Here is a 22,491-nt window from a genome sequence, read left to right as displayed (position 1 = left end):
TATTATACATTTCAAATCCTCAACCATCTATAAAAATAAACTAATTTAAAATATTGCATGCAGAAAACCCTTAGGAAGACAAACATAAAACTAGATGACTAAAGTGTATACTTATATATGAAAACATTCTTGGTATGATTCTGATCTCACTTACTCTGGATTTTTATTGGTGTAACCAAACTGACTTAAATGAGGTTTCTCCTGATTTACACCAGTATAAGCGAGAGATGAATCAGGTCCAAACTATTTGAAATGGAATCTGCTGTCAACTGAAATATTCTTAGCTGGCCTAGAAGCAGCTTTGTGGGATGGATCTAGGGTGACCAGACGTCCCACTTTTATAGGCATTTTTTGGGATTTTTTCTTATATAGGTGCCTATTATCCCCCACCCCATCCTGTTTTTTCACAGTTGCTATCTGGTCACCCTGGATAGATCTGTGCTGGCAAACAGGAGACCTAGGGTGAAATCCTTACTGCACTGACTCACTAGGGTCAAATTTGACCACTAGTTTCAAGGGCTACCTCAGAATTCTTAAAATTCAGGTTGGTGAAGTCAGGATGTTGAAAGAAGCTGGTTGGGTTCTGAAAGAAGGTTGATACTTGGTGTGGCCAACTCTCATGATTTCATGGGCCTTGCAATACCGGGTGTTTTTCTTAAAGCTTTAGCTCCTGAAGTGAAGTGTGAGACTCCCAGTTTATTATTTTTTTAAAGTAAGTTTCTAGTCCTCATGGTTGCAAAGTTTGAAAACATGAATCCTAAAGGCTCAAAAACCAGAAGGAAAATAAAAAGAACTTATGATTTTTAAAATCTCATGATTTTGGGGGCCTGACTCATGAGCTGGCACCCTCAGCTGTTTTATAGAATGGCAAAAACTTTCCCAGTGAGAACCACTTATCCCTGCTTCTCATTTAGCAGAAAATTCAACACAGAATGGCATTAGTGCCATTTTACCCAGAGACAATATTAAAACACCCTTAGAATTCAGAAAGGTGTGTTTTTCAAAAATATATATTTCAATTCCTTTATTCATTTTCTAAGACCCAACTTGGATCAGTGTTTGATCTGTGTTCTCTGTGCAACATTATCTATGCATTGGCCTCAGACCAACTTTTATCTTTGTATCGAACACTTTTTTTGGTGCTTAAGAAAATGAACCAAATCAGCAGCAAAGATTCACACTTCCTTTGCTTCTAGAAATCAGTTTGTTCAATAAATCATGACATCAGTGCATCAGCTCAAATTCTTTTGGTTACACTGTTGCAGCCCCATTGATAAAAAGGAATGGATACCAGGATGAAAGTTGCTCTAATGCTAATGCACAGATAGTACACAATACAACACCTAGACAAAATGTTGATATGGGTGCCTTTACAAAAGAATAAAGGAATTGGAAAATATTGTTTGTGGCAACATGTGTTACTAAACTCTAAGGGATATTTTTATGTTGTATTTGGCATTAGTGCTTTTTTACCATTCTAGCTGACGTTGCTACATCTTACTTCTACATGCCGAGCAGGGACACATGTCTCTCAGTGAGACAACTTTTTTTGCAACTGCATATCAGCTGATATGGGCTGAATCTTCCTTTTTGGTTCATAATTTGTCAGTACTTCATGAAGGGGCAGACTGTGGCTGCTTCTGTGCAGGTTCATAGGGTTAGTGAGAACAAGTACAAGCAGTTCTCACATTCCTAATGCCTGTTCATGGGGCAGCCACAATCAGGGTGGGGAGTGTAAACACTGCATTAAGACAATATCTACACTACAGGCACTACAGTGAGCACAGCTGCAGCAGTGTCGTAGTGTAGACACTTGTTACAGTGACAGAAGGGATAGTTCCATAACTGTAGTAAATCCATCCCCTCAAGAAGTGTTAGTTAGGTTGATGGAAGAATTCTTCTGTTTACCTAGCTGCATCTACAGTAGGGGTTAGGTCAACCCAGCTACATTGCACAGGGCGCAAACATTTTCATTGCCATGAGCAACATAGCTCTGCTGACCTAAGGTTTAAATGTAGACCAGGCCTAAGATAGTACTAGACTTACCAAAAGGGAAAGGGAAAGAGAAGTGAAAGAATGGCCATGGCATCATCCTTTTCCCCGCAGGCCAGCAGAGCACAGCCAACTAGCACTGAGGATTGTACACGGAACTTGTTCAAAGGGGGCTTGAGTTCCCACCCTGCTAGAGCTTCAGACGCAGTCCTGCTCTGTACAGCTCATTCGTACCCCCTGCCAACACAACCAGTGGAATCTGTCTCAGCATTTTATTAGTGCGATGCTAATGGTTGTGTCATTATTTCCACTGTGAATCCTGTTTTTCAAGGGTTTATAATTCTTATAAAAATGTGCTTCACTCTGAAACTTGGCATATACAAGGTCTCTGCCTGGGAGGAAATTCTGATTTACACAAAATTTTGCTGACATACTCCGATTATTTTAAAGTTACAGGAATTTGGAAAAAAAAAAGTTTCAGGATTTCAGTCCCTTTCAGCATTCCTGGAGTTTAAAAAAGGAAGTGAAAGGTTAAGTCACTGGAGTTTGAAATGAGGCTAGTGCTTTTCAAAAGGATTTTTACTATAAAGATGTATTTCCAGCATATGTTGTACTGTACTGGCTTCTTTAGATAATATAGTAGGCTGAAAATCTATGTTTAAAACAATACATATTTGTAGCCTCCATCATAGTAAATGCACATTGGGCCACATTCTATCCTGACAGAACTCTGATGAAGTATGGTCTTGCTTACACTAGTCTAAATCATGAGTAACTCTACTGATGCCAATGGAATTAAACTGAGGTAAATGAGATCACAAACATGTCTGAGGAGTATAGTCAAGTCAGAATGTGGTCAACTGACTTAAATGTGGGGTTTCGACTAAATAGGAACTACAGAATCTGGTCCCAAATCTACAGACTTGGATTTAGTGAGCCTGATTTACTTTTCATTTATATTTCAACTTTCACTGTCAACTATCAGTAATGAATCTGCATATTTTGAAGAAGATATAAAATGGATAAACAGACTGTTAAAGAACACTTTGGATCTCATGTTCTATCATATCAATCTGCGTATGAGAGAGTCAAGGTGGGTGAAGTAATATCTTTTATTGGACCAACTTCTTTTTGTTGGTGAAAGAGAGAAGCCCAGACCTGAAGAAGAGCTCTGTGTAAATTCAAAAGCTTGTCTCTCTCATCAACAGAAGGTGGTCCAATAAAAGATATTACCTCACCTATCTTGTCTCTCTAATATCCTGGGACCAACATGGCCACAACAACACTGCATACAATCTGTGTATTAACATTTTCCTTAAATAAACACATGCAAAAAAAACTGTTTGTATAATGCTTTAGATTGGATACAAAGTAGAAGAAGCAAGGAATCTCAAAGGTGATGCTGACAATCCATTCTTAAACTAGCTTTGATAACCCACACATTGCATATATCTTGCTAAATTGTATGATTTGTATGTGCTATAATGGTGTGAGTTAAGAACAGACTGTCCAAATTAACTGTGAATGCCTTACTTTTTGCTAATGTACACCAGTTAGTTACATGGCAGTAAGCTTTTATGAGCAGTGTGGTATATGTACATAAGGTATATCATCATATTTAGAGGTACATTTCTTTATAGTGACTCTTATGCAGATATACATCTCACTTATGCTTAAAGGTTTTAAATAAAAATGGACGCAAAATCTATGGTGTCTAAGCATACTGAAGACTCTTTCTTGGTAAGATCTAGGCACATGCCTTTTCAGTGTGTAGAGAGCCAATAGCTTTGTAAGTATTTTCAAGTACAGTGTAGAAACACAGAAAGATAACAGCTGGGATATCATAATTAAGAGATCTTTTTGAACTGAAAGAATAATGTTAGTTAAGCTCTAGTAGAGATATAAAAGATGGAATAAGTTTTCATCCATGATGAATCCATAGTAGGCTTCAGAAACATTAAAATACTGTAGGTCTTTCAGTAGCTGGCAATGGCAATCCAAAAAAGCATATAATATTGGTATAATATTAACCAGTTAATGCCATGCCTAGAGCAATATCTAACCATGATACTTTTGAAACATGATTTTATATTAAGCATCTCTCAGTATTTTACTTATTGCACAGGATCCTGCTTAATGAAAAGTTAGTGTTAAGAAAAGGCAAATTATTAAACATTTTACATAATACAAGTCACAGTACTTACAATACAGTAAACTAAGTATGTTGATTTTGATATGTACTGATAGGGTAACTGAACAGGCAGCCATGCATATTCCTTATAATCATTAACATGGTTGAAATATTTCTTACAAATATTACTTTTGAATTTTTAATTGGCTTTTTCCCCACTCATGTTTAGCAAAGCTACACAGAAATATATAAACAATGTTCAATATATTGCAGTTATTCATCAATATAAATCTACTGAAAAATGTACCTAATATATTTAGGAAGTAATATTTTTCATATATGGTAGTAATAATCTTTGTATTTTTAAGAATATGATCTTTTTTCAAGAAAAAATATTGACTGGAGTTTTTAACAGTTTCAGGAACATATGGATTGATTCATAATAAAAGACAGTTGCTGCTTATTTAAGAATGGCAATGCTATGTTTCAGTACTGCTGCCCATAATCATTGGAAATATATCCTCTTCAGTATGCGAGGAGATATCCTCTACAGAGTGGTCAGATAAATCAGTTCACCCTGGGCTGTAACAAAATGCTGTCTAGTGACTTGTGACAGACAGAGCTTTAACCTCTGACAGCTAGATTCATTGTTGGTACAACAGCCAATCATCGGTTTTGACGACACGAGTCTAACCAAAGTTGGAGTATAAAAGCCCTCTTGGAAAATATATGATTCACCAGTGTGGTAAGTTGTTTCTCGGATTATACTTGCCTTTAGGGATCTATTTAGTACTGAAAGAAAAAAATAAGAAAGCAAGGAAGGGAAAAGGCTGCACTGAATGTGAGATCATGCAAAAGCTACAAATCTGTGTTTATATTTACCTGTTCATGCTGATTATACTTGGTCCAGTGGCTCTTAATGACAGTAGTCAGCCAAAAGAGAATGGAGAAAAAGATGAACTATGCATTGCATGTACATGGAGGCAAAATACAAAATCTTCCAGAATAGAAGCCATAAAAATTCAAATCCTCAGCAAACTTCGTCTGGAACAAGCTCCTAATATTAGCAGGGATACTATAAAACAGCTTTTACCCAAAGCTCCTCCATTGCAAGAACTGATTGATCAGTATGACGTCCAGAGAGATGACAGCAGTGATGGTTCTTTGGAAGATGATGATTATCATGCTACAACTGAGACTATTATTACAATGCCTACAGAGTGTAAGTAGTCCTGCTACTTTAATATCACACTATTCTACTGATAAACAGTTGTCCTAGTGCTTAAGAGCAACAAATCTTGTCTCAGTCTCTTCTAACAGGCTGCTGGCAGAAGTATGTAAGAGGGAGGGAGAAGAACATATTTTTAAATAATTTGAATCATCATCCAATGACCTCACTGTGATCTTTTATTTTATTGTATTATTTTCCTGCTCCCTTATAACATATACAGGAATAGTCCTTAGTATCTTGCCAATTGCCTAAGATACTAAATAAGATTTGCAGTTTGCTGACCTCGATACTTGCAGCATTCAAGGTATTTCCTACAGTAAATATAGGGAAGTACAAAGAATTCAGTGCAAATAATGAGGTAATTATAACTCTTAACAAGGGTTTTATGGGCCACCACTTTTTAAACATTGCACTAGAAACTGACAAAAAATGTCACTTAGAACATTACAACCACTTAACTATAATACACTATAACAAATGCAAATAAAGGTTTAAATACTTGTTTCCTCTGCTGATCTTAGAAGCTAGTACCGCACAGCCCAGCTAACAGTAAACAGTGAATATAAACTATATATTTAAAGTAAGCAGAAGAATGATAGATTTTAGATGTTGAAATGTCCATGTATATCTATCAACTCCAGTAGTTGTGTCAGGGAAGAATGAAGGCATTTACTGAATGAGCAGATTCTTAGTTATCTTCTGAGTGCTAAACATCTGCCATGACTCCTATCAAGTATCTTTTGCACAGCTAATACTATAGTATCTTATGTTCTTAATCAGCTAAAGTATTTGGCTATGGCAGCTGTTTTTCAAAATAACACTTATGAATATGATGACAAAAGTTGAAAAGAAGACAGGGCATATAAGGCATAGATATATTACCAGCGACAGAGATATGTAGTACACACACCTAACAGAATATCAGCTGCTGTTGCTAACTACAAAATGTACACATTTATAGAAGTTAATTGACTATAAAATATATAGGTTAAATTAACAGTGTAGGGTACTATATAGCAATACTGAATGAATGTATTACAGTAGCCTGTTCATGATCATGTAGGTAAAGGCCAATTAACCAACATTTATAATCAAGCCTACTATTTACAATAGCCTACTATTACCTAATTCTTCCTTGCTGATTGAAGAAAGGTAATCTATGATCTGTTTGTCACTTCACAGTTCACTCCACTCTTTTCATAGACAGTCTAAAAAAACAAATCACCATTTTTAGTATATTAGAAAAGCAGATATCTGAAGAGATGAGGTTATGAATATTGGAGCTCTGCACCACGAGAGATTACTACTTCGCCCTCCTACCCCTTAACATGGACAGTTTCAGTATACCAAGGGTAGTTAGATTACTACAATGAAAACACTTTACCATAATATAATTTAAGACAAAAGAAATAAAGATCCATAGATTAAAACTAGTTTATTAACAGATAGATTGATCATAAAACAAAGGAGGGGAATGTAGGTGTTACTGTAGCTTGAACACAGCTGCCTCTTTTTATATAATATGCTGGCAAAAATGATAATGTTTGGTACATTAGAAACATCTATAACATCACAGAAGTGTCTAGCTAAAAAGTATAGGTTTGCTGTTCAATGTGTTTTTGTAAAGATACTGCAGGAGTTGAATGCCAGAAAGGTGTTAGTAGTTAGTCATTCTTAAGCAAAGTAGTCTGTACACTGTGTTCAGCCTGCAGGTAATTTTTGGCTGGAGGAAGTGTTCCTGTCCCAGACTGACTGGTACAGCTGCTCAGTTAGTATAAGTATTCAGATTCCCAGAGAATTCTAAGGAAATGTTCCCCTACAGCCTTTTTCTATCTCAATATTCCCCATCATTTTTTAATTTCAGCATGTGCTCATCCCTTAGCTAAAGAAATCAAAGTGAACAGCTTACATAGCATAAAAATCCTACTAGATTTAGTTGGAAAATGGTAAATCTAGCTTAAAACATGGTTGTTCAGAAAATGACCGTCAATTCCTTGTGATAATATGCAGTAGAACCTCAGAGTTACAAACATCTCGAGAATGGAAGTTGTTTGTAACTCTGACAAAACCTTATGGTTGTTCTTTCAAAAGTTTACAACTGAACATTGACTTAATGCAGCTTTGAAACTTGCCTATGCAGAAGAAAAATGCTGCTTTTAACCAAAACAAGCACGGAAACAGTTTCTTTACCTTGTCAAATCTTTTTTTTTTTAAACTTTCCCTTAATTTTTTTAGTAGTTTACATTTAACACAGTTCTATACTATATTTGCCTTTTTTTTTTTTGGTGTCTCTGCTGCCTGATTGTACACTTCCAGTTCCAAATGAGGTGTGTGGTTGACCAGTCAGTTCATAACTCTGGTATTCTTAACTCTGAGGTTTTACTGTATTACTTCTAGATGGCTTAAAAATTTGAGGCACAATGATTCTGTTAATTTCAGTTAAATAATGCCATACAGTACAAAACCCACAAAATCCAGAGTTGAGAGTTTATTTTATAATGAATTAAGTACATGCCACTTTTGCAGTCAATATTCCACTGATAACATATCATACCCAGCTATACTATATAGGCTGGATATTTTTTCTGATTTGTTTATGCACGCTCCTTTCTGCTCCAAGGTCAATAATCTATTCTTTCCATTCATTTATAGCTGATTTTCTTGTGCAAATGGAGGGGAAACCAAAATGTTGCTTCTTTAAGTTTAGCTCTAAAATACAATATAACAAAGTAGTAAAGGCCCAGTTGTGGATTTACTTGAGGCAAGTCCAGAAACCTACAACAGTATTCGTGCAGATCCTGAGACTCATCAGACCCATGAAAGACGGTACAAGATATACTGGAATTCGATCTTTGAAACTTGACATGAACCCAGGCACTGGTATTTGGCAGAGTATTGATGTGAAGACAGTGTTACAAAATTGGCTCAAACAACCTGAATCCAACTTAGGCATTGAAATCAAAGCTTTTGATGAGAATGGACGAGATCTTGCTGTAACTTTCCCAGGACCAGGTGAAGATGGACTGGTAAGTTCTACTGGAAAAATTCCACAGAGACTTTTATTATTTTATAGACCTTTTTACAAAAGTTGGAATTGGAAAGCATGTTTTATGTTGTATGTTGAGGAAAGGAAGTGGAAGCTTTGTCTAGGGGTTAAAATATAGGAGTGAGGGTTAAGAGAAGGGTTCTGTATGCCCAGTTCTGCAACGAACTTGCTCTCTGATCTTGCACTTAATCTCCCTGTGCCTCAGTTTCCCCATCTGTAAAATGGAGGTAATATTACTTTACCTAACTCAAAGGGATGCTGGGAGACTTTACTACCTTGTTTGTAAAGGGCTTTGATATTCAATGGAAGTTTCTAGAAAAGTGCAAAATATTTGTTATCAAATCCAGGAGTAAAGAAAAGATATTAAAATGCTGCTTAATGAAAAGTTATTTTTAACATATAGCAAAAAAATGAGGGCTCCTGGATTCCTGCACTTGAGAATAAGCTGCCTCAAATCTTGTACTGCTGACCAAGTTCTTGCATTCAAAATAAGAGGAAGCTTCTTCTCTCTCTGAATACATGCACAATTTGCTTTATGTTTATGACAAAGTACAAAACTAATTGATAATACTGTATTTTATTATACAACTCACTCTTCTAAATATTACAGTTCTGAAAATGCAGTACTTTTTATGCCATATTATTTTCAAAATTATGTCAAAGCAGTCAAGAACCCAAAACAGGCACCTTTTTTCTTTTTGTTGGAAATTTAATTGAATAAAATAAATTTGAAAGTGTTGCAGTTAAACAAAAATGGTGAGGAATTTCCTTCCTTGTTAACAGTCTTTGAAAAGCAATAATTGCCTACAATCTGTGCAAGTATATTTCTGAACCTATTATCTACATCAATAAAGCAATACTTATCACTTGAATCCTATCAAATTCACAGCTGTGAAAAATGTGTCATGGACCATGAAATCTGGTCTTCCCTGTGAAATCTGGCTATTGTAGGGGGTTTGTGGTATTGCCAGTCTTCTGCACTTCCTTCAGAACTAGGTAGCCAGAGAGCAGTGGCTACTGGCTGGGAGCACAGCTCTGGAGACAGCACTGTTGCAAGCAGCTCCGCAGAAGTGAGGGTGGCATGGTATGGTACTATCACCCTTCTGCGCCACCACTAGCAGCAGTGGAGAAGTAAGGGTGGCAACACCACATCATGCCACTTTCAATTCTGTGCTGTTGCTGTGGTGGCTCTGCTTTCAGAGCTGGGCTCTCAGCCAGCAGCCACCGCTTTCCAGACACCCAGAAGTAAGCGTGGTACTATTGTGACCCCCCCACAATAGCCTGGCAACCCCTTTTTGGGTTGTGATCCCCAGTTTGAGAAATGCTGACTTAAGGGCTTTACATGTTTATATTTTTAAATACATAATCATGATTTGTGACAACACAGTGAAATTCAAGATTTAAATATCCATGAGCATGAAATTCAAGATTTTTTAAATGGCATGACCATGAAATTTACCAAAATGAACTGTGAATTTGGTAGAGTCCTACTTATCAGTAAATTTATACTTTTAAACAAAATCCTGTGAGAATATGATTTCCCTCTTTCACTATAATGCATAATGTGCTTGGATAAATCTAAATACTTATACATTTGATTTTTATATATTTTCTTAGCAATGTAATACAGTCATATTAGCTTAAAGACAAAATGTATTGTGAAAGTTTAATTAAAAATCCAACAGAAAAAAATATTCTCATATTCCTACTCAGTTGGAATAGGCCAGTTGTCTCCTCTAGTGCTTCAAATACAATCATGCATACAAATATCAAGTACTGACTATATCAATAATGCATGAAATCATCCCCTTCTGCAGAGATTCACAGAGGTGGAAAAAAAGCTCTCAGTTTCTTTCCACTCACGATTATGTTGCAACCATCTTCTTTCCTCAGAAGAGGTGTTTGGTCTGCATGCCTGGGATAAGAGAGGTGGCCTTGATAACTATGGAGCCCCAGGGTCTGCATGAAATTCCTTTCCCAAAAGTGTGGATTATGAGTCATCCACACATGTGATGGCCCTCTGTGCCACTCTGAGCTTCCTTGGCTGTATGACTCTCTCAGGAGCCACAATATTAGCTTCTCTTGCAAAACCTGTGCATAGTTTCTGAGAGAAGTGAAAGGTATGGAGTAGAAATACAGGAGTAGGATTGCTAGAAGCAGCATTCATTTTTCCCCACCATTTCCAATAGTACTTTCACCAGTTAGGCAGGGTAACATCAACTCCTTCAACTTCTTCCCTCCTCTGGCTAAATAGGAGGCCCTTCTCAATGCCTGCTGAGCTTCAGCTGCACACTTTATGTGCAGAGACATCTGCATACTCTTCAGGAAGGGGGGACTGGAATGTTAGTCTATATGTTTTCCCTTCCGCAATTTTTGGAGCTGCTTTTTTGTGTGCGCGCGCATGCTCTTTTGCTCTCTTCTATATCATGTAGATGGAGGGAGCTTTTGGCCCATAACACTCATAAAAGTCCATAACACTCATCAAAGCCCCTCTTATCAGCTATTTGGGATGCTCAGGAATGGTAGCTACTGAATAGTGAATAGTGGGAAAATTCAGTTTCTTAGTATGAAAAAGTGGGATAAATCTTGAAAGTGGATGAAGTGTAGCCAGGGACACCTAGAAGAGGACATAGTTACCTTAAAAGAAAACAATACACCACTGTCACAGGATTAGAGCATTCCAGAAACTTTTACAAATATTATTTGAAAATATTAGTTTAAAACAGTCTGCATGTCTGAGACATTTCATATTTTTTCATGTCTCCATCTGTCCCTTTAAATGTTAAATATTTCATGTATTAATAATATTTCCAATTCTTTTCCTTTCCCAAACAGAATCCATTTTTAGAGGTCAGGGTTACAGACACACCAAAAAGATCCCGCAGGGATTTTGGCCTTGACTGTGATGAACACTCAACAGAATCCCGATGCTGTCGTTACCCACTGACTGTGGATTTTGAAGCTTTTGGATGGGACTGGATTATTGCACCCAAGAGATACAAAGCCAATTACTGCTCTGGAGAATGTGAATTTGTATTTTTACAGAAATATCCACATACTCATCTTGTCCACCAAGCAAACCCTAGAGGTTCAGCAGGCCCCTGCTGCACACCTACCAAGATGTCCCCAATAAATATGCTGTATTTCAATGGAAAGGAACAAATAATATATGGAAAGATACCAGCCATGGTAGTAGATCGTTGTGGGTGCTCATGAGCTCTTTGCTAGATCCATTACTTCATAAAACATGGAATCTACCAAAAAAAGTTCTGTCCCCTCTGCAGTTTTTCAAACTGTGAATTTATGTACAATAGGCTATAGCCTACATCCAACAGGCTGTACAAAAGGGTACTGTACAGTACATATTCAGTACAACACAAGCAACAGAATGTGAACTAAAAGACAATATATGCAATGGCTGGTTTTTAACCAGTGAAAAAGATAAGCTACAATCAAAATCACCGGATTTCTCAATGAATTTCTTATACTAGAAGGGAATCAGTTTTCAGTTATTCAGATACCAAATTCATATACAGGTTTCAACATATACAAGTAGACAAAAGCAACCTCCTTATTCTCAAAAGAACGAATTTCATCACAGCTTCATTTAGTATTATATTTAAAAAACATATACTGGTACATTTAGGATTGTCACAATACCACCATCTGAATTGTCCTTAAACACTTGAATTTTTAGTGCAGAAACACAAAACTGATAAGATGAAATTCCACAAAGACAGATAAATTCAGAAATTTGGGATGGCATAGTGTATGCATAATGTTTCCATTCCTTTTATGATTAGTCTGTTAGTAATCAATTTCAATGGTGCTATCACAGCAGGTGGAATAAAAATAAAAGCAGTTATCAAGCTGAAAGAACAGTACAATAATGAATTCCCCCTCTCCTCAGGTACAGTAATATTCCACATTCATATGAAATAGGTATTTTTTAAATTTAAAGGTGAATCATTTTCTTGACCTAGTGATATCCTCAGAGAGACTGCACTGCAGTAAGACAAAAGGCAGTGGAGGAAAAAAAATTAAAATATGAATATCATAATCCCAAATTATAACCTGCCTTTGCAACATTACAGTTTGCACTTTGGTAAACCAATGCAAATAATTGGTTGCTACTAATATTGTAAAAATATATACATAGACTTTGATATAATAGAATTTGTGTAATATGTATACATCATTATTTTGTAAATAAATGTTTCTTTTTTATGTACTGTTGGTATATGTTTATGGTAAGAAAGATTCAAGTTAACCTGTAGTTTAGTGTATACAAATACATATTCTAGCAATAAAAGCAATTTTGGATATCGGTGCAAATAAATAGTAGATAAAATAATGGACATAGCAACAAAGTAATCCATAGGATGGTTATGCTAATTTTTTTATATTGTGGATAAATGATGGCTGTTTACAAAATTTTTATGGGTTACTGTTATCATTTTGATCTACCACTGATTTTCCATACTTTTAATGTTATACCCATTTATAATGATAGTACCAAAACCTCCTATTTCATGAAAAGCATTTTTCGTAAATGTAAAAAATTTACAACAAAATATTACCTTTATTTTATAATGATATGCAAACTGATTTCCACACATGATGGTAGCAAAATATACAGTAATCAAAATTAGAAATCTACCTATTTTCTAGAAAGTGAATTTAGTTTCAAATGTGAAAAATGAATAATACAGGCATCGTTAAAAACAACATAATTTCTGTTAAAATATTTTCATTTTTTGTATGAAGCAAAAGGTTGTGGGTTTTATTCATTATTCTGGCTTTCAATTTACATTTTTCTCTGTGTGAATTTACAGTAAAATATTAAGTTGTCTTTTTTCCCTTCCCCTTTACATTTATATTTCTGTAAAAGTCTAGGTAAATGTTTTGTATCACTATTTTTTATTTAAGGAAAGAATTTAAAGTTTGTTTACTAAGATTTAGGTCTTGAAATACCTATCTTCTAGTGCTACTGAATGAAATTCATTATTGAACTACTGGGCATATTACTAAAATTGTTGCCACAGATATGCATCTCTGTTCAATTTCTGTCTATCTTGATGACCATGTTAGAATCCTAGGGCTTTAATTTTATCTTCAAATTAGTTTACCAAAACCAAAACTGCAGAGAATACTACACAACTTTAAAAGCGTCCATGTGTTTAGAATCTGAAGTATTGCTGAAAGCAGGCAGAAAACTAAAAATTAACTGTGAAATCCTAGACTCCTTGAAGTCAATGGCAAAACTCCCACTGATTTCAGTGGGGCCAGGATTTCATCCTCAGGCTTCAATCCTGTAAACAAAAAGTACATGCAACTTTATCCATGTGAATAATCCCATTGAGATCCATGGGACTACTCATAATGTGTGTTTGCATGATCAGCGTTAAATGATATGAAAAGACATTTGAACATTTTGATCCAGATCTTTAATTTGATGGCAGTTTTGCTACTGACATCAGTGAGAACAGCATCAAGCCTTTAAAAAAAACACAGAAAATTCGTATTATGAGTTTTCCTCTTAATATGCATGTCACAGAACCCCTACAGAGATCTACTCTAGCTGGTCCTTGGCCTTGCAATTCAGCTAACTTTATTAGATTGAAATTACATACACCTGGTATAGTTCATTTTTGCCAAACATGACCAAGAATACATTATTATAAGGCAGTACTGATTTGCATATTGTTTACACAATGACCTTATGTAAGTGGCAACATTTGAACTGTGCACCGTGTATATCTTGTAGGGTCCTTTAGTGCTTGTCACTACACTCTACCAATCTCCCTCAATGCTTTTCCAAATTTTCCACTACACTGTCAAATAATATAAATCTACAATCACACACAAAAACTACATTAAAGTAACATTATTAGGGTTGCAAAGTCAAGCACTCAAAAATTAGGAAATGCCAGAATTAACCTTAAATCGACCTCCATGTGAGGATGCATTGTTAGTCTTTAAGTACATGTTCATATGCTGTTTTTTCTACAGGATGCCTCCTTCATTCAGTGCACAGAATGGACTGTGCTCACTTAATGATCAACTATTCCATATTTTGTTTTCTCCTTGTTATTCAAAGTGTGGCCATAGGGTCTATTTACTGCACTATTCTAACCCTACTCAAGACAGAATTATTAATTTCCTCATGGGCTTTTCTATGGCTCCCATTACTGTATCATCTGAATACTTCACAAATATTAATGACTTTATTTTCACAACAGCCTTGTGAGGTGAGGAAAGTGGAAATATCCCCTTTTTACAGATGGGGAACTGAGGAGCAGAGAAATTGAGGACAAAAGTATCCACCTACTTTTGGGTGACCAATTTGAGACACCTATGACCTGATTTTTCAGAGTACTTAGAATCAGAGAACACTTTATATGTTCAACACACAGATCCCATGAGTTTCCACTGCAGAGGTAAATGCTCAACACTTTTGAGAATCATACCAAACAATGAGGTGCGCACAATTTTTGGTTTGGTTTCAGTAACCTGCCCAGCATCACACAGAAACTTTCCGGCTCCTCACTAATATTTTATTATGTTTTTGGTTGTACTTTTCCCCTCACCTTCTTATTTACACACTCCCTATCTGTGGCCCCACAAAGTCACGTGTCCTGGTCAACGTCTTCCTGGCCCTAGCTAAAATGGCCATCTATAAAACCAGAGTGAGGAGGTTGGCCGATGGAGTCTCCTGTGATTGTGGGACCTATTTCCGATCCTCCATTTGTTCACGTATCTGGGCAGAGTTCCTCTGGGCAGCGTCCACTGACTCCCTTGACGCCTTTGAGAAGCAGTGGGCACTGTCCGGGGTTCTCTGCTCAGTGTCCCTGTCCGGTTCCCTTCATTTGACCCTTTGACCACACTCCTGTCCCTGTTATTTCTTTAGTTGTCCCCCAGATTTATTTGATGTCCAGGCCCTGTGGATCCCCCTCTTAGGCTGGGGAGTGATCCTTTAGCAGTGGACGGGCTTCGACTGCCCACTTCCCGGATCCCAATAGGATCACACAGAAACTCTGTGGAAGAAACAGGAGTAGAATCCAGTCATCCAGAGCAGGATTCAGCTGATTTAATTCTGAGACCATTCTTTCTCCTTCAGCAATGTCCTGCCTCCTTCACATCTATACAGGAGCAACTTCCTGTTCCTGCTGCTGGTGGTGTTGCAGCTACCTGGTTATTACTGCTGGGGATAGAAGGAGGGGAGTAGAATGGACCCCTTCCTCCACTCCACCATTCCCCTACCAGTCCTGATTGCCACCTGATTGCCTAATTCTACCCACCTTGGGGCTGCAATGGTATCATTGCCTTCAATGCAATCCCTCCCCATTCAATCATTGGGCTGGTGGGCCTCCTCCTCCCTCTGCTTGCCCACCAGCTGCTGCCCCCCCCGCCCCACACTTTGTAGTTCACTGCCCTGTCTTGCATGGTCCCCTCTGTGATATCCTCTCTGCCCCCACATCTACAGCCAACACCTCTCCTGGTGTCATCAGCATCCCCAACAGGGCAATGGCAAAAAGCACAAGCAGGGAGTCCATTGCCAAAACTATCACCACCACCAATAGGGCCCTCTCAGTCAGCAAGATGGCCCTGGCAAGAAAAAGGGCAAGGGTCCACACTGGAAGGCTGCTTCCACGGCAGCAGCTGCTTCTGGTACAGCCCTACCAGTGACCGTGGCTTCCCCTTCATCTGCCGTCCCTTTCACCAGATCCGGGGGCATCTGCCTTTTTAGTCCACAGAGCATACGCCTAGGTAGCCGCAGCCCTCCCACCCCCCAATTCTCCCCAGACCTACAGCTTGAGGTATTGGGAGTTGCCAAGATTTTGCAGGTCACCTGCTGCATCTCTAGGTCCACGTGGAGGGGCTGATCCTCAATCTTCTCAACATCTAAGCTCCAATACCGGGTGTCTGCCTTTCTTGGTACCTTAGATCCGAGTAAGTGCCTGGACCAGGAGGGGATTTTAACATCTCTTTGGATATATGGGACTGCCTCAGAATAGAGAATGCCAGGCTGTCGCAGACATCCTCAGGGACTGTCAACCTTCCTCGTGGACATCTGACATGACCACCACCTGGACCACTCCAACACCTTCACTTATGTTTAGGTGGAGGACACTTGATTGTACCACTCCTGGTTAAACAACACTTACATGTCTCGATTTCACACCTTGCAGGCCCACTCCCCCACCATCAGGCCTGCCCCCTTCTCAGACTACCATCTTGTGGTCGAAATGGCCTTTTTGACACCTTACCTGCTGTAAAAGTGTGTCGGGTGGCAGACCCTTCTCCAGAACATCTTACTGAAATTCTGGCTTCACTTTCCCCCCACACCTCCTGATTCTTGTACACCCCATCCGTGCCACCACAAAGTTGCAGGACCTCCTTGTCATTTTCCTCCTGGCCCCAGCCAAAATGACCACCCATCACTCCAGGAGAAGAAAACTGGATGGGGGGCTACTCTGTGACTCTGAGGCCCATTTCTGGTCCCTTGTCAACTCATGTTTCTGGGCATAGTAGATTTGACCTCTCCAAATTGATTCCTGACTGACCGTTAGCTGTCTGGCGTTGCAAGCTTTCAGAAGGCTATCGCCACTCGCTTGTGAACTGTGAGGACTGCTCTCATGTTAGTATTCTTGCGCTTCAGGGCAGGGGAAAGCAAGTCACAAAGTTCCATGAAAGTGCCCTTATTCATGTGAAAGTTTTGCAGCCATTGGGAATCATCCCAGACCTGCAACACTATGCAGTCCCACCAGTCTGTGCTTGTTTCCTGGGCCCAGAATCGGCATTCCACAGCATGAACCTGCCCCATTGCCACCAGGATGGCCAAATTGCCAGGGCCCATGCTTTGAGAGAAGTCTGGTCCATGTCCTCATCACTCTTGTCACCGCACTGCCATCGCCTCCTCGCCTGCTTTTGCAGATTCTGGTTCTGCATATACTGTATGATAACATGTGAGGTGTTTACAATGCTCATAACTGCTGCGGTCATCTGAGTGGGCTCCATGCTTGCCGTGGTATGGCATCTGCAGGAGAGCAGAGTTGCAGGGGAAGCGGTGGTTGGGATGATCAGTTTTGCAGACCTACTGCACCGTCTGCTGCCAGGACACAACAGCTGAGCGGGCTGCACACTTGCTGTGGTATGGTGAGACAAGAGCAGCCGAGCAGAGTTGCAGTGGAAGCTGCCCTGCGAGACTACCAGGAGAGCAGAGTGGCAGCAGAAGTGGTGGATGATGACGGTCATATAGAGGACCTGCAAGGTGGATTCATAGCATCAGGAGAGCAGTGTGACAGCAGAAGCGGTCATTCGATGATGACGGTTAGCTGTCCTAGTACACCGTCTGCTGAAAGCAGTATGGCGCCCGCATGGAAAAAAGGCACAAAACGATTGTCTGCTGTTGCTTTCACGGAGGGAGGGGCAACTGATGACACGTACCCAAAACCACCCGTGACAATGTTTTTGCCCCATCAGGCATTGGGAGCTTAACCCAGAATTTCAATGGGTGGCGGAGACTGTGGGAACTGTGGGATAGCCATTCACAGTGCAACACTCTGAAAGTCGACACTAGCCTCGGTACTGTTGACGCACTCCGCCGACTTAATGCGCTTAGTGGGGACACACACAATCAACTGTAGAAAATCGCTTTCTAAAAAATGGACATCTATAAATTCGACCTAATTTCGTAGTGTAGACATATCCTATGATTCCATTGAGACCAGCAGAATATCCTTTTTGTTCTGGAAACTTCCTTTCAAATGCCAAGCTGCTAGATTTAACTCGTTTGGATTCTGGTGAAAAATTTGACCCTGGGCTAACAAATTGGACCTCAGACTCAGGAACAGGTGGCTTCACTGATATATTCAGGAGGTTGGGAAACCAAGATCTGCTGGGCCAATGGGGCGGGACCACTAAAATCACTTCCACTGCCTTCTTTCTGATTTTCTGTATTATCCTGTTAATGAGGGACATTGGGGGAAAAAGCAAAGTAAACCCTTAGGCCACTTGAATGATGGGGCATCTATGCCCTGGCTCCTGGCCCCTTTTATTTTGCAAAGTATTGGTGAACTTTCCAGTTTGCCTTGGATGCAAAAAGATCCAGAATTGGAACTCAGAAATTTTTGATGACCAATCAAAAGGATTCATTGTGAAGACTCCATTTCACCTGAACAATTTTCTTTCTACTCAGCCAATCAACCTTCACATTGCTGGTTCCCTTGATATGCAAGGCTCTGATAGTCCAAAGATAGGCCTTCACCCACTGCATCAATGATGCTGCTTACTTTTGTAGATCCCTTGACCTCACACACCCCCTGATGGTTTACATATGCCATAGCCAACATATTGTCCATCATTACCAGAATGACCATTCTGCAAAACTAGGGCCAGTTGTTGAACAGCTTACTTTATTTCCCTCAGCTCTAGAAAATTTATACTATTCTTTCATTCCAAGAAGGACCATGTCCCTTGAGCCACCTACTTCTTGGAGAACACTCCCCATCCTTCAAGACTGGCATCTGTTTTTATGGTAGACCTCTCTGTCTCTTCTATGCCCATCCTCCATGAAATCTCTCTGGACTCATCCAGCATTCCAGGAATTTCAACACAAGTGATGGAATGTTCACTTTCTGAGATGGAAAAAACTCAGCAAATAGCAGGGAAGGAACAGCAGGAAACTCTGAAGAATTTTCATATGCTTTCTTGCACTACCCCTAGGCACGATATGATCATCTATAGAACACTTATTAGGCTGCCTAACAATGTCCTCAGGCACCTCCTCAGGAGGGTAATTGCTGATCTGATCTTTTCACGGCTTTTGGCTGACAAAAAGATTTTGTGGGCCTCTGTGTCTAACACTCCAAGATGAACTAGGAGTTGAGATGCTTGAGAATGATGACTCATTCCAAAAATTACTATAAATCCATGCTGTTCCAATCAGGGTCGTCCCTAGGGGTGTGCAGGGCCCAGGTTGGAAGTGAAGAATCTGTCACTTCTGGGACTGACTGCACATGCCAATTGGACTGGCCCATGGGGCCCCCCAAAGCATGGGGCTCGGAGCAGTCACCCCAATTTGCTGAACCCCAGGGATGGCTCTGGTTGCAATATTTAGATTATTGAGTCACTCAAGTGGACCCCTTCTTGGATGGAGCTCTGATTAGAATGTCTTCCAGAAAAGGGTATACCCGAATCCACTTCTGCCTGAGAAAAGCCACCAGAAGGAGAACTAGACACAAATAATTTTAATCTCTTTTTATGATACTTTTCCTTTCCATGCATGAAAACCTTGTAAGCAGAGCTTTCTGCTGTGGTCCCCTTTGTGATGAGTCAGAGGAACTGCTATACCCAGAACAGGAGAGGAGGTGGAGACTGGGAACCTGAGTCCTCATGAGGAGTCATGAAGAGTCCTTTTCTGCTAACATGCATCTCTTTAGCTATGCCCTTTTGAGAGTGGATAGAATGCCTGTAACACTAGCAGCTGCTGCCTGAGGCTCACAAGATGGCAGCCTCTGAGATAAAGGCACTTTTTACACCAAATCCAAGAGCTCCCTACACAAAGAGGGGATTTCTTCCTGAGTGGAAGAGTCCCTTCTTCTCCCCTCTGTGCAGAATTCCCAACTTTCCCTGGGGCCAAAGAAAGGAGACCAAATTGGCAGATGAGAGTAGGGGAGAGTGAGGGCAAGGAGATGATGATGAGACCTGTGCTTGGGAGGGTGTGTGTCTCAAATGGTCTTACCAGTCAGTCCTTGTTCTGTTTATGATGGATTCAGCTAGTCCTGCTTACGGTTTCCCCAGGCTGGGCCACTGCCCTTTGATATAACTGCCTCCGGTTGGTAAAGGGTTTTCTTCATTTTTCTGCCATGCTTCAAAACATTTGTCAGACTCCCTGCTAGTGGGGAACTCATAGACTGATAGATATTAAGGTCAGAAGGGACCATTATGATCATCTAGTCTGACCTCTTGCACAATGCAGGCCACAGAATCTCATCCACCCACTCCTGCAACAAACCTCTCACCTATGTCTGAGCTATTGAAGTCCTGAAATTGTGGTTTAAAGACTTCAAGGTGGAGAAAATCCTCCAGCAAGTGACCCGTGCCCCATGCTACAGAGGAAGGTGAAAAACGCCCAGGGCCTCTTCCAATCTGCCCTGGAGGAAAATTCCTTCCCGACCCCAAATATGGTGATCAGCTGAATCCTGAGCATGTGGGCAAGATTCACCAAGCCAGATACCCAGAAAAGAATTCTCTGTAGTAACTCAGGTCCCACCCCATCTAACATCCCATCACAGGCCATTGGCCCTATTTACCATGAATAGTTAAAGATCAATTAATTGCCAAAATTATGTTATCCTATCATACCATCTCCTCCATAAACGTATTGAGTTTAATCTTGAAGCCAGATAGGTCTTTTGCCCCCACTGCTTCCCTTGGAAGACTGTTCCAGAACTTCACTCCTCTGATGGTTAGAAACCTTCGTTTAATTTCAAGTCTAAACTTCCTGATGGCCAATTTATATCCATTTGTTCTTGTGTCCACATTGGCACTGAGCTTAAATAATTCCTCTCCCTCTCCGGTATTTATCCTTCTGATATATTCATAGAGAGCAATCATATCTCCCCTCAGCCTTCTTTTGGTTAGGTTAAATAAGCCAAGCTCCTTGAGTCTCCTTTCATAAGACAGGTTTTCCATTCCTCGGATCATCCTAGTAGCACTTCTCTGTATCTGTTCCAGTTTGAATTCATCCTTCTTAAACAAGGGAGACCAGAACAGCACACAGTATTCCAGATGAGGTCTCACCAGCGCCTTGTATAATGGTACTAACACCTCCTTATCTCTACTGGAGATACCTTGCCTGATGCATCCCAAGACCGCATTAGCTTTTTTCACGGCCATATCACATTGGCGGCTTATAGTCATCCTGTGGTCAACCAATACTCCAAGGTCCTTCTCCTCCGTTACTTCTAATTGATGCGTCCTTTTACTATTACTCCAGTTTACAAGGTCATCCAGATCCTCCTGTATGATATCCCGGTCCTTCTCTAAATTGGCAATACCTCCCAGCTTTGTATCATCCGCAAACTTTATTAACACACTCCCACGTTTTGTGCTGAGGTCATTAAAAAAAAGATTAAATAAGACTGGTCCCAAAACCAATCCCTGAGGAACTCCACTGGTAACCTCCCTCCAGCCTGACAGTTCACCTTTCAGTATGACCCACTATAGTCTCCCCTTTAACCAATTCCTTATCCACCTTTCAATTTTCATATTGATCCACATCTTTGCCAATTTAACTAATAATTCCCCATGTGGCACCATATCAAACGCCTTTATTGAAATCTAGGTAAATTAGATCCACTGCGTTTCCTTTGTCTAAAAAATCTGTTACTTGCTCAAAGAAGAAGATCAGGTTGGTTTGGCACGATCTACCTTTTGCAAAACCATGTTGTATTTTGTCCCATTTACCATTGACCTCAATGTCCTTAACTACTTTCTCCTTTAGAATTTTTTCCAAAACCTTGCATACTACAGATGTCAAACTACAGGCCTGTAGTTACCCGGATCACTTTTTTTTTCCTTTCTTAAAAATAGGAACTATGTTAGCAATTCTCCAGTCATATGGTACAACCCCTGAGTTTACAGATTCATTAAAAATTCTTGCTAATGGGCTTGCAATTTCATGTGCCAATTCCTTTAATATTCTTGGATGAAGATGATCTGGGCCCCCCGATTTAGTCCCATTAAGCTGTTCGAGTTTCGCTTCTACCTCAGATATGGTAATATCTACCTCCATATCCTCATTCCCATTTGTCATGCTACCATTATCCCTAAGATCCTCCTTAGCCTCATAAAAGACTGAGGCAAAGTATTTGTTTAGATATTGGGCCATGCCTAGATTATCTTTAACCTCCACTCCATCCTCAGTGTTTAGCGGTCCCACTTCTTCTTTCTTTGTTTTCTTAACTCCTAGGGAATGAACTCTTGGGTCAGCGTAATGCAGCCAAAGTGAAACTTTTCTGACTTGATGAGACAACTGGAGTGCAAAATGAGACAGATGAGTACAGATGAGACAACTGGAGTACA

General features: G+C 39.7%; 1 protein-coding gene across 1 annotated transcript; it reads left to right on the top strand.

The window, feature by feature from the left end:
• Positions 1-4,663: 4,663 nt before the first annotated feature.
• On the top strand, positions 4,664-11,616 carry MSTN (myostatin). Its single transcript, XM_038421985.2, has 3 exons — positions 4,664-5,345; positions 8,007-8,380; positions 11,236-11,616. The coding sequence occupies exons 1-3, from the start codon at positions 4,853-4,855 to the stop codon at positions 11,614-11,616; spliced, it is 1,248 nt and encodes a 415-aa protein (XP_038277913.2). The 5' UTR covers positions 4,664-4,852.
• The last annotated feature ends 10,875 nt before the right edge of the window (positions 11,617-22,491 follow it).

This window comes from Dermochelys coriacea, chromosome 11 (assembly GCF_009764565.3).
Source record: "Dermochelys coriacea isolate rDerCor1 chromosome 11, rDerCor1.pri.v4, whole genome shotgun sequence".
Classification (NCBI taxonomy): domain Eukaryota; kingdom Metazoa; phylum Chordata; order Testudines; family Dermochelyidae; genus Dermochelys; species Dermochelys coriacea.
The sequence above is the reverse complement of the archived record's forward strand: the minus strand, read 5'-3'. Positions and strand labels throughout refer to the sequence as shown.